The sequence below is a fragment of the Gossypium arboreum genome, chromosome 12 (assembly GCF_025698485.1).
Source record: "Gossypium arboreum isolate Shixiya-1 chromosome 12, ASM2569848v2, whole genome shotgun sequence".
NCBI lineage: Eukaryota > Viridiplantae > Streptophyta > Magnoliopsida > Malvales > Malvaceae > Gossypium > Gossypium arboreum.
This window is the reverse complement of record NC_069081.1, coordinates 117,317,914-117,330,676: the sequence shown is the minus strand read 5'-3', so window position 1 is coordinate 117,330,676 and position 12,763 is coordinate 117,317,914. Positions and strand designations below refer to the sequence as shown.

The following is a 12,763-nucleotide window of genomic DNA, read 5'->3' as shown; positions in this document are numbered from 1 at the left end:
AGCGATTTTCACAACCCAATTACTTAAATGAAAACTTTGGAGTAGTTCAGACCATTTTATAACTTTTTAAAATTAAGTGACTAAAACGTAAAGTTATTAATAATTTAGTGACACTGAGTATAATTTATCCACATTTAAAAACATATAAATGTAATAACTTTTTAAAAGTTTTTTTTTTGGGAAGAATAATACATTAATAGATGATTGAATTGAATTAATGTCGATTTCAATGAGGAAAGTCGGTCCTATAACTTTTGCTGGGTTCAATGTCAATGATTTTTTTTTATCTATAAAACTTGGAACAAACCGATCATCACTTGTACCTAAACTTGTCCTTTTCCTCTTTCACAATTTAAAAAAGGACCTTCAAAAATCAGGTATATATTCGAAGTTTCCATATTTTTAGACTTTAAGACTGTAGCCATTGTTACTTCTTATGATAATGAGATAACAACACAAAGACGAAATAGTCCCTGTTTCAAATGCCCTCTTTCTTTCATTTTATAGTGGTGGTAGGCCAGCTCTCGAAGTCTTTTTCGTCCTTTTATTTATATAGTTTTTCTTTTGGCTTTTAAGATCAGCAGGGGATTGCCAAAGGCTAATCAGCTTTTTATTTCTCACTCCTTAATCCATGGAGGCCACTCAGTGGGAAGAGGTAAAGTGAAGGGTCTTCTTTAATTTTTGTTGTTTTTCATATGAATTCATCATTATATATATGGCTTTGGGTTTTGAGTTTTTTTCATTTTCCCTTTTTCTCATGGATAACTAGCTTTAAAGTTTCACCTTTTTCTAGCCATGAGATGATTCTTGTTTGAGTTCAGTTCAGTCCCACTAATATATAGTTGAAATGATAAAAGTTACTATTAATCTATTATTATTATTATGATGATGATGATGATGATGATGAAGTACTCATGTATTTCCAGGGAATTGGGGTAACTAAGCCCATGGCCATAGGAGGATACTCAAGATCTTCAGCTAGGGTTCAAAAAGGTAGTGAGGCTAATTTGAACTGTCCAAGGTGCAATTCAACAAACACTAAGTTTTGTTATTATAACAACTACAGCCTTTCTCAGCCAAGATACTTCTGTAAGACTTGTAGAAGGTACTGGACCCACGGTGGTTCCTTAAGGAATGTTCCCGTTGGTGGTGGTTCAAGGAAGAACAAGACATCATCATCAAAGAAGCTTGATGATGATCATTTGACTCATCAAAACCCTAAGATCCATGAAGGTGATCATCATCAAGTCATTAACCTAGCATATCCACCAGTAGTACCAGCTGAGGCTTACAATAGCTCGCAAAGGCTGCCCTTTATGCCGGAGATTGGTGATGCCAACACAGGAATATACTCAAGTGGGTTCCCAGTTCTAGACCCCGGTCTAAAATTTTCTAGTGATGGATTTGGAACTGGTTATGATGAGAATCATCAAGGGGTAGAAGAAAATGGTGAAAGGCTTTTGTTTCCTGTAATGGAGGAATCGAAGCAGGTTCCAATGAACACTATGAACGAATTGGAAGAGGACAAAGAACAGGGAGAATCTACTGGACATTGGTGAAATGAAAACAGCCTACGTTAATATTAACATGGTTAAAGAGGAAGAAGTAGGGTTTTCTTTTTCTTACAAGATCAGTGACACTAATGACAACCTAGTTTGATGTTTGAGTTAGGGCCCAGACTTGTATTCAGATAATCTCTTAATAATAACTCTCAAATTTGAACCACTTTTGCTGCATTTTGATTTTTGGTTATTCGATCATATGTTTTACGAACAGATTAGTGTTTTGGTTGAATTTTTTTGGGTGGTTGCATTGTTAGTCCATATTTTTTCATTTAAAAACATGAATAAAAGATAGTAAATTTGAGTGTATTAATTTTTATGTATAAATTAAAAATTAGGAGAAATTATAAATAATTTTAAATATTGTAAAAATAAATATGATTATAATATATTATTATTAATTTTGATTCTCATATTTTATTATATAAATATTTTATTTGAAATTGGACCTTTGCGTAAACATTCTGCTTGGAAACTGTGCGGAATAATAATAATAATAATAATAATAATCTCCACCTTAGCAATATTTTTCAAAGATTGTTCTAAAGATTCTATCATTCCTATATATTATAGAATAATATTGTGCACACTTAGAATATTTGTAGACCTTAGGTATTAAAAGATAAAATTATATTTATGATATTTTATCTTTTATATGTATTTTATTATTTAAAATTTTGAATAGATTGATGTAATGTATGAATTACATTTCAATTTAATTATGAATTTATCAAAATTCATTATTTATATAAAATAATAAATATTTTATGAGAATATTTTATTTTTATATAATATCTATGCAAATAAAAAATTAAACAAAAAATTCTTTACATTCACTATTTTTAACATTATCAATTTAATTAAAACAATATTTAATTTTTTATTATAAACTTATTACATAATTTTTCTCTCATGGTGTGTAATACAGTGTGTTTCTTTTCTTTTTTAATTCATTGGGATCGATTGGCTTTGTTTTAATGTCATGAAATTGGGAAAGAGATGGGCAACATTTTCAACCATCCCCAAGGAATCAATTTGTCGGCAATAAAATGTAATATCTAATGGCCTCCATAATTTTTTTAAATTATAAATTAATCTAACATTATTAAATTATTAGTAATTTTACATTTTAATTATATAATTTTAAAAATTACAAAATAATGATTGTATTATTTAAATTTTTTATTTAAGTCATTTAACATTTAAAATCACTATTGTATGATATTTTTTGTACTATTCAAAAGCTTTTATTCCCATTTTTAATAATTCAATTTTTTTATAAAATAATTTTAAATATCACAAATTTTTGAACCAAAATCAAACAACTTTCAAGTAAAGTAATTCTTGAGTAACAATTTTCTACTCCAATAATAATGCTAAATCCTAAATTAATTAAGTTATAATTTCAGTATGAATCAACTTATTCTTAGAAAATTATTTAAATGTAAAAATAATTTAATTATTGTTAATCAATATTTATAAACAACACTTTTAAATTACATATTTTTTAATTTTTAAATTTCATCTTGACTTAAAATAACATCGTTATATTTGTTAAGTTCAATTTTATTATTTTCAAAATTCTTAAGGGTCAAACACAATATGTACTATCATATATGTTTGTTATTTTTACATGATACTAAAAAATATTATTTTAGTTAAGGGTTAGTATTTGATATATTAACAATATATATTTTTATTCTACAAGTAATTTTAAGAAATTTTCGTATATTTTTTAATATTTTATTATACTATTATAGAATACTTGTCAACTCCTAACTTTGCTTGTGGAGTCTAAGTGTACCAAATACTTTTTCTTTTAGTTAATGAGTTTAACAATTGCGGTTTGAGATAGAATTGAAATTCAAACTTTAAAAAGTATAAAAATTAAAAATGATTAAATTCACAAACTTATATATAATATGCTATTAATAAAAACAGATTTAATTGCTACATTTAAAGTGATATTAAAATTTAAGAATATAAAAAATATAAAAATTAAAATTATTAAAGCATTTAACCTTTATATTTTTGCTTCGACCATAATTTAGGGCATGGCGTCCCCGTAACCAAACTGACCCATGAATTATCCTTTCTAAGATGAATTGACACCTGACAGTGACAGCGTTATAATTTGGGGCACCTTGTCATTTGTTACTATTACTGCACATGTTAGCAATTTCCCTTGCTTTCCGTTTCAGGTACTTGAGCTGGCTACTGGCCTGCCGCCCACACCCAAAATAATACAATGATTTCTCAAGTGTTGGAATCCATCGCCATCCCACCACCACTGAACCAAAACCTTCCCAAACCTCACTCTCACATGCCCAACACCCTTTCCTTGTTTGATAAACCAGTAAGTTCAAGCAACTATGCTTCAATTCTCGAATCTTGCAATAACCCCAGACTTGGGAAACAGGTCCATGCTCATACTTTTAAAACTGGGTTTTCCGGGCAGGAGTTTGTGGACACCAAGTTGCTCCAAATGTATGGAAGGTTTGGTTGTTTGGGTGATGCGGAATTGTTGTTCGATAAAATGACGCTGAGAAACTTGTATTCTTGGACAGCTATGATTAGCTTGTATGTTGACAACGGGCTTTTTGAAGAAGCTTTTTGTCTGTTCGAGAAATTACAGTTCGACAATGTTTTATTGGATTTTTTCGTGTTTCCCGTTGTGTTAAAAATTTGTAGTGGCCTTGGTAACGTGGAATTAGGAAGACAATTGCATGGGATTTTGATTAAATATCGGTTTGTTTCTAATATTTATGTAGGTAATGCTTTGATTGATATGTATGGTAAATGTGGAAGCTTGGACGATGCTAAGAAGGTGTTGGAGACAATGCCTGAAAAAGATCGTGTGTCATGGAATGCTATTGTTACCGCTTGTGCTATCAATGGAAAGGTGTTCGAAGCATTGGGTTTTTTCGAAGCAATGTCTTTGTGCGAAAATTCAAGACCAAATCTTGTTTCTTGGAGTGCAATCATTGGGGGTTTCTCGCAAAATGGATATGATGAAGAAGCCATTGAGATGTTGTTTAGAATGGTCAGAGAAGGCATTGAACCAAACGCACAAACTCTAGCAAGTGTTCTTCCAGCTTTTGCTAGATTACAGAAGCTGATCCTTGGCAAAGAATTTCATGGATATATCACGAGGCATAGGTTCATGTCCAACCCCATTGTTGTCAATGGGTTAATTGATGTCTATAGGAAGTGTGGTGATATGATGAGTGCTTTCCAATTGTTTTCAAAGTTCTCACTGAAAAATGTGGTCTCTTGTAATACAATGATTGTTGGGTATTGTGAAAATGGTAATGTCTCCAAGGCCAAGGAGCTATTCGATCAGATGAGGACAATGGCTATCAAGAAACATCTAATTTCATGGAACTCGATGATGTCTGGATATGTAAATAATTCCCTGTTTGATGAAGCTTTGAACTTATTTAAACATGTTCTTACAGAAGATGGGATTGAACCCAATTCTTTCACTCTAGGGAGTGTTCTAACTGCTTGTACGGACACATATTCTTTGAGACTCGGGAAAGAGATACACTCTCAAGCCATTATTAGAGGCCTGCAATATAATACCTTTGTTGGCGGAGCTTTGGTAGAAATGTACTGTAAATGTCAAGACATAATGGCTGCACAAACTGCTTTCAATGAAGTGAGCGAGCGTGATACGTCAACGTGGAATGCTCTGATATCTGGCTATTCCCGCTGCAATCAGATCGAAGACCTTCAGCATCTGCTTACAAAAATGAAAGAAGATGGTTTCGAGCCCAATGTTTATACGTGGAACGGTATCATTGCAGGTCATGTGGAAAATGACCACCATGATAAAGCCATGCAATTGTTCTCTGAAATGCAGATTTCAAATATAAGGCCTGACATTTACACTATTGGAATAGTTTTACCTGCTTGTTCAAGGTCAGCCACCATCGAGCGGGGAAAGCAGGTTCATGCACATTCAGTTCGATGCGGTTATGATGCTGACGTCTACATAGGGGCAGCCCTTGTGGATATGTATGCCAAATGTGGGAGTATACATCATGCATTACTAGCATATAATAGAATCTTAGACCCAAATTTGGTGTCCCACAATGCTATGCTAACAGCATATGCCATGCATGGAAACGGGGAGGATGGAATTGCTCTGTTTAGAAGAATGATAACAAATGGCTGTAGGCCAGATCATGTCACTTTCCTTTCAGCTCTTTCTTCATGTGTTCACGTTGGGTCAGTCGAGATGGGCCGGGAATTATTCAATCTGATGCAGCACTATGATGTCAAACCCACTATAAAACACTATACATGCATGATTGATCTGCTTAGTCGAGCTGGTCAGCTTAATGAAGCTTATGAACTAATCAAGAGCGTTCCGGTGGAAGTTGATTCAGTGATGTGGGGTACCTTGCTTAGCGGCTGTGTTATTCATGACAACATCGAGTTGGGAGAAGTCGCAGCCGAGAGACTTATAGCGTTGGAAACAAATAATACCGCGAACTATGTACTCTTGGCAAACTTATATGCTTATGCTGGAAAATGGTCTGATCTAGCAAGAACAAGACAAAAAATTAAAGACATTGGGATGTATAAGATCCCAGGATGTAGTTGGATAGAAGACAGGGATGATGTTCACGTATTTCTTGCATACGATAAGTCTCATAAGAGAACAGAGGAAATCTATGCTACATTGGATAAACTAACCCTCCACATGAAAACAATGGCAATGTAAATGCATGGAACTTTTTTGCATTGGCTTAAATACTCATTTAGCCCCTGGATTTGTCACTTTTTTCTAAGTTGGTACTTATAATTTTTTTTTTGTCTCAAATTGGTACCGAATTTTCATTCCGTCAGGACTTTTAATACTTTTTTATAACGGTGTTAATTTTAGTACATGTTTTTTTAATTAGTGACGGTAATTCTGATGTCATAATTTGATATTTTAATTTTTTAAAAAAATTATACAAATATATACAAATTTAATTATATAAAAATACATAAAAGTTTTCCATTGCCACCAATACGCATCTTTCTCGCTTGTCGTCTTTCTTCAATGTGATGCCTAAAGAGAGATTGAGTCGAGTTGTTGATTGTAAATGTGAATTCAACGGTGGGGATGAGAGAAGAGAAGAAGAAGATGGTTGTGGCAGTAATGATGATGATGTTGATGATGGTGAGAAAGAGGAGGTTGAAAGGGCGCTTCATTTGGACAGTACGATTCCATCTACTTCCGGCGATTATCTGCGATGGGTTTCATCTAGGGCGTATGATATGCAAAGGCATTTGCAGCAAAGTTTTGATAGCAGCAGTTATGGTGGTAAACAAACTTTAGCCTGTTATCGTTTAGTGGATTGCCTCTAATTGTAGCTTTCTTCCCAATTTTCAGGATGTTTCTTTGTGAATTTTACTTTAGCCAAAGATAGGAATTTATGTATTTATCTCTTTTTAAATCAGATTGATGTTAACAGAATTTTTTTCTCACTGCATCTGTATATTCTATATCCCATTCTATTTATTTAATAATATTTTAATAATTTTATTCATGTTATTAACAAAACATTTTAAATTCGTATATATTTTTATATATTTTAGTTTTCTAACTTTTCTAATTATTTTAAAAATTATAATTTCAAAAATTTTATAATTTTTAAATAATAAGCTTTATTTTTTTAAAATGAATTATAACATCATAATAATATCAACATTACCATGTATTATAGTCTAAAAATGTCACGTACCAAACTTAACATCACTGCAATAAATTACCAAAAGACTTCACAAAATAAAAATTCTGAGTGCCAACTTAGAATCATAAGTACTAACTTGAGGGTGAATAACAAATTTAGGGACTAAATGAATATTTAAGTCATGTGCACTTGCATTATTCTTTTACAAGTATATAATGAATCACAAATTTAATTATAAGAATTTATTTAATACATCAAATTTAAACCATTCATGTAATAAGTATATAATGAATATTTAACTAATATCTCATTGCCGATTGAGTCTTGATTAGTATGGGCATTATTGTTAATGTACGAGATTGTCCTTCTATTTATGAGTTGAAGAGAAGGCTATAAATACTTTTAAGCATTGTCTCAAAAAGAGTAGATATGATCAAAATATATAATGACGTGATTATATAACAGTTAGCATCATTACCAAGCGTCGTAAAAGGAAAAAAGAAACTATGCAAATATAAAGAGAGAAAAGAGACGAGGATGTCGCAGGCACGGGACTACACTACAATATATCCCATCTCTTTTTAACTCGGAACATTAGCGTCGATGACTTAATGTCATCCTGCGGTACCTGTAACATAAACTGGACTTTCATCTTCATCGGGGCTGTCCTTGCCCTGCCGTTTTTGTCTCCAACCTGAAACGAGGATATTAGGAGTTATTTCGAGTAAATAACGAGAGCCTTGCTTTCGAGGATGACAAAGTTCGGCAAATAGAAAGAACTTACCCATATAGAAGCCCAACCGAGACGGACTTCTGAATCATATCCAGCTTTGAGCTTGAAGCTTTTCTTGTATGTGTGCTTGTACACAGCACTCCAGTTGTTCGAATAAAGCTTGTACCAGTAGCTGCGGATAAGTTCGAAAACCGATCATAAAAACACTTCGATAAAACAGACACCACTGCGGAAAGAGCTCGGTATGTCCTGAGCAAAATAAAAGAAATGGCAGCGTTCTAACCTCAGTTTATCAGATGGACTGAGACGCCGCTTGAATGCAAATGAGACAGCATTCGACGGTATCGAAATGCTAGGGATAAACGACATTGCTTGATCCTGCAATTCGATAAAAACATCGAAACCATCTAGTAAAAAGAAAACACCCACAAACTCAAAATTTTGCACATAAACAGGAACAGAAGCAGAGCTTTTATAACAATGAGGAATAACCACCTTATATATGTATCTTAATTTCAGTTCTTCATCAACGTAATGAGCGGAACAGACCCCGTTTAAAATTTGACCTCTAAGAATTCCCTTTACCGACAATGTTCTCAGTACATCCGCCTCTTCTCTCTCCTCCAATGTAACTTCACCCATCGGGAATCTAATCGTTGCTCTAGGCTGCAGCGAGAGGAAAGTAACAGAAGGTAATTAGAGGGCAAAAAAGAGAGAGGCTATAACCTTGTTTAAATATATTAAAGCGGAAAAGAAGCGCGGTGGACGGGTGATAATGCATAGGCACGAAAATACAACAGCAATACCAGTAATCAGACACATGTTAAGGCATGCACCTATGTACTGTATCTAAGTGTCAAACAACAAAAGCATCTTATCCTTTCAAGCAGCATACATTTGATCGGACATATGTCTGGTGGACTCGGACGCATTTTTTTGTAAGACCGTAGGCAAAACACACACACACATATACATATACAAAAGTAACAAATCACACATTATTACATATTGTGTCTTACTTCACTTAAGTTAGCTTTTTTCTTTTGTGTTCTTTTGTGCCTTATGCCTCAAGAAACACAAGGATTCTAATGCCTAAGCACAGGTTGCACCTTTGAAAACTATAGTCAGAACCACGAAAACCGGCTGAACGGGAATTACCTGATACTTTTTCAAACTCTATGTTCAGATAAATATTTGATGGGACTAATATGAATAAGTGCTGTCATCCTATCAGTATAAGAACATTAAGGTATTTAAGTCTCCAATTGTCTAGAACTTAATGCTATAAATGGTTGATTATTACAGGAAGATACTTAGGACAAAAATAGTACTCACCAAACCAGAATATGGAAAAGAAGATGATACTTGGACACCAAAGCCGGGGCTGGGAAGGCTTGCATACATAGACACCTCACCTTGTTGTGCCTGAGAAAAATACAAATATTAAAGGGACAACACATGTCGCTTGAAGTAAATATTCAAAATAACAACCGTGATAGCTAGGGGTGTAACTGAGCCGAACCAAACCTGAAAAGTGACAAGCACAAGCTCAAGCTCAACTTGAAACTCAAAGCTCAATACTCGAACTTGAATAAACATTAATTTTTAAGCTAGAGCTTGGGTCAAGACTTAATCAAACTGGATTAAGCTTGCTTATAAATTTTCGTACTTAAGATCGAACTCAAGCTCAATTAAGCTCGTTTGTACTTAAGCTCTTTCTATATAACAAGAGTAAAAATATAATTTTATAATATAAAAAAATATTAAAACAAAATGTTTGATTAGACTTATGAACCGCTCAAATTTGATTTGATTAATAGCTCAAGTTTAAGTCAATAACTCTCAAATAGCTTGAGAGCAACAATGCCACCTTTAACACCCCTAGTGATAGCATTGACTCCAGAAGCAATAACAATTTTCAGATTCCAAAAAGTACATCATCTAAAAGAAAATGGAGGTTTTTAAGATGAAAATCCAAATGCAAAAGGATGAACAAAATGGTCTTCAAGAATCAATATGAGAGAAAATTTCAGTAAAATCCCCTCATCAATTTCATGAAAACTTGCACCTCCAATGCACAAATCGGGCTGCATCTTATTAAATATTACCAAAAAAACAATCTCTCAAACCTCCCATGCATCTCAATAAAAGAGTAAACAAAAGCTATATAATTTTCATTGACAATGCCAACCAACTAACTCAACACCACTAAGTAAATATATATATATATATGTTTTTAAACCAAAAAAAAGGGGCAAACCTTGAGATCATGGGCAACATTGAAATTCAACATGGGACCCACGTCAAAAGAGGTCCTAATGAGGGCATTTTGTTCATCAGGATCGTAATGGATAGACAAGTACTTTGACGTTAACATCAACTGCGGTTCCGAGATCTCGCGTTTGCTATCGTTGATGAACGACAATTTGAGACTTGCCAGGTTGTCGAACAGCTTACACGACACCTTGTGAAAGAACACACGGCTGTCACTGTCGAACTCCGAAGTCGCCCTAAGGGAAGGTCTTTCGGATAGAAGAGACAGTAACTTGTTGGAGTAGGTGCGTACTAGAGAAGGTGGCGGTGGTGGTGGAGGTGGTTGTGCCATTGGAGGCGGTGGAGCCGCCGGAGTTAGCGACACCTGTGGGATTAAGAAATTGGGTTTTTGAGAAGATGGTTCCAACATCGCTGGTAGGTAAATCAAAGCAAAATGTATTTGTCTTCAAAGGGCTTTAAAAGTTTGAAGCTTTGGTCTCTTAGATTACAACACTTTTAACAGAGTCCCGAGGAGTTATCCATTGAAGCTATACGCTTTTGCTTTGTTTGAAAGAAAAAAAAAGGAAGCCATTGTTATTTGTGGAAATGGGGCCATTTTTGTTATTTGGCGGAAAATTTGATGCGAAAATTTTTGGAAATTACTGGTTTTTATTTTAAACAGAATTCCGCTGATCCCTATTCCTATCTCCGAAATAAAATGAAAATTTTACATTGCATGTTGCTTGCAATAGTTAACCGTCTAATATACAAAGTCAACCTGACATTTTTCTTGATGTTTTTTCTTATATAAAAACTTAAAATTTTTATATTAAATTTATTTAATACTTTTAAACATTTTAATTTAATCTTCAAAATTAATCTGAAATGTACTTGATAAGTCTTTTATTATAGGGATCGAATTAAATTAATTATTTTATTATTAAATTAATTAATTTATCCCATAAACTATTGAAAAGAAACAGAAAAGGGTTAAATTTCAAGGGATCTAATATTTATTGTTTAAAAGATGTAATTAGTTATATTTTTAAAGCTTTTTATGATTTTACAATAAAATATTTTGTTTGAAATTCAACTATAAAACTAAAAATAATTTTAAGTTTTTTAATAATAAATGTTAATTTTATTTCAATTATTTGATTCTTTTAATAATACAAAAATTAAGCTTGAGTTCAAATGTAAATTTGTCACCACACTATTGGTGAATATTAAAATTTATCATTATATTTTATTTTGATTAATACATGTCATTATATTTTATAAATATGATTAAATTTTCCTCACAACGATTATGTGATTGAATTTTATCACTAAACTTTTAATTTTACTAATTTTTTCATTAATTTTAATTTTAATTAGCTTTTACTACTTAATATTGATTTTGATGATTTAAAATAAATTTTAACAATAAAATTTTATTTTAATAATTAATATTAATTATTTTATAAATATTAAAAATAGTAAATTTTATTTAGAATTTTATTTATTAAAAGAAATACTTGAAAATAAAAATTTTAAAAATATTAAGTTTACTGTTTTATATATAAATATTTTTTATTAATTTTCAGTATTATATTAATTTAATAATTTAAGTATTAAATTAAATTATTATTTTATTAAATTTTGTCTTCAATTTATTTTAAATTAAATTTAAATAGTACAATTTAATAAAAATTAAATTTTAGTGATAAAATTCAATAAAAAAATTAAAACGACAAAAATCAATAAAAATTAAAACTACAAAATTCAAGATAAAGTTAAAACATAGTGGTATATCAATTTTAACCCTAAAGTACAATGGAAAATATTAATCAAAATAAAGTATAGTGATAAATTTTACGCATTAACCTATTTAATAGTAAAACTAATTTGATTCAATCCCTATAATAGATAAAAATGTTAAAGGTTTAAAGTTTGGCAACTCCACTGAACTTAGCGTTGAGCCTCTGCCTTTCCTCTTGAAAGAAACTGTCGATGTTTTAAGCTCAAATCCTACAATCCACACCCAAACAATGATCACCTTAAATTGTAAGATCAATAAATGTATATTAGAGGTAAAATATAGAGATTATTAAAGATCCAACCAAGAATCACTGTAAAAAAGTTTAAGATAAATATTTTGTTATTTTACTAATTGTTTAGTATACAATATAACTATTTATGTACTCCTTGTCATAAATTAGGTTAGTGGTTGGATTTTCGAACAGTGAGCTAAACTTTGGAATATGTGATTAAAATATGTCATGAGTCTTTATATTTTTATAAATTTAAAATTTAGTTTCTTTATTTTTATTTTTAGTAATTTAGTCTATTTACTTTTCATATTTTAAAAATCAGGTCTAACAATTAACGTTATTATAATTATTTTTGTAAATTGGAGTCCATTAATATAGTCATTTTGTTAGTTACATTTGTTATTAAGTAAATTTTTTAAAAATATTACACCAACTAATTTACTAAATTCCTAAAACTAAATTTATGAAGATAAAATTCTAAATTTATGAAGC

The 12,763-nt window shown here is 31.5% G+C and overlaps 3 protein-coding genes across 3 annotated transcripts; 2 read left to right on the top strand and 1 right to left on the bottom strand.

Annotated features, from left to right (window-relative positions):
- Positions 1-383: 383 nt before the first annotated feature.
- LOC108456404 (dof zinc finger protein DOF3.7-like) lies at positions 384-1,778 on the top strand. Its single transcript, XM_017754997.2, has 2 exons — positions 384-655; positions 927-1,778. Exons 1-2 carry the CDS (start codon positions 632-634, stop codon positions 1,557-1,559), a joined length of 657 nt encoding a protein of 218 aa, XP_017610486.1. The 5' UTR covers positions 384-631; the 3' UTR covers positions 1,560-1,778.
- A 1,828-nt stretch (positions 1,779-3,606) lies between these two features.
- LOC108454911 (pentatricopeptide repeat-containing protein At2g13600-like) lies at positions 3,607-6,441 on the top strand. The gene has a single exon (XM_017753538.2). The coding sequence runs from the start codon at positions 3,811-3,813 to the stop codon at positions 6,292-6,294; it is 2,484 nt and encodes an 827-aa protein (XP_017609027.1). The 5' UTR covers positions 3,607-3,810; the 3' UTR covers positions 6,295-6,441.
- A 1,220-nt stretch (positions 6,442-7,661) lies between these two features.
- LOC108454912 (outer envelope pore protein 37, chloroplastic-like) lies at positions 7,662-10,968 on the bottom strand. Its single transcript, XM_017753539.2, has 6 exons — positions 10,246-10,968; positions 9,321-9,410; positions 8,481-8,651; positions 8,269-8,363; positions 8,037-8,157; positions 7,662-7,946 (listed from the first exon to the last, which is right to left on the bottom strand). The coding sequence occupies exons 1-6, from the start codon at positions 10,666-10,668 to the stop codon at positions 7,812-7,814; spliced, it is 1,035 nt and encodes a 344-aa protein (XP_017609028.1). The 5' UTR covers positions 10,669-10,968; the 3' UTR covers positions 7,662-7,811.
- Between the last annotated feature and the right edge of the window lie 1,795 nt (positions 10,969-12,763).

Bases quoted from the DNA above. Each gene is read 5' to 3' on its own strand.
- LOC108454911 (XM_017753538.2), top strand. From the start codon at position 3,811: ATGATTTCTCAAGTGTTGGAATCCATCGCCATCCCACCACCACTGAAC.
- LOC108456404 (XM_017754997.2), top strand. From the start codon at position 632: ATGGAGGCCACTCAGTGGGAAGAG. The intron at 656-926 runs GTAAAGTGAAGG...ATGTATTTCCAG, and splicing joins AGGCCACTCAGTGGGAAGAG to GGAATTGGGGTAACTAAGCC.
- LOC108454912 (XM_017753539.2), bottom strand. From the start codon at position 10,668: ATGTTGGAACCATCTTCTCAAAAACCCAATTTCTTAATCCCACAGGTG. The intron at 8,652-9,320 runs GTGAGTACTATT...CTCTCGCTGCAG, and splicing joins CTTTTCCATATTCTGGTTTG to CCTAGAGCAACGATTAGATT. The intron at 8,158-8,268 runs GTTAGAACGCTG...ACTTATCCGCAG, and splicing joins AGTCCATCTGATAAACTGAG to CTACTGGTACAAGCTTTATT.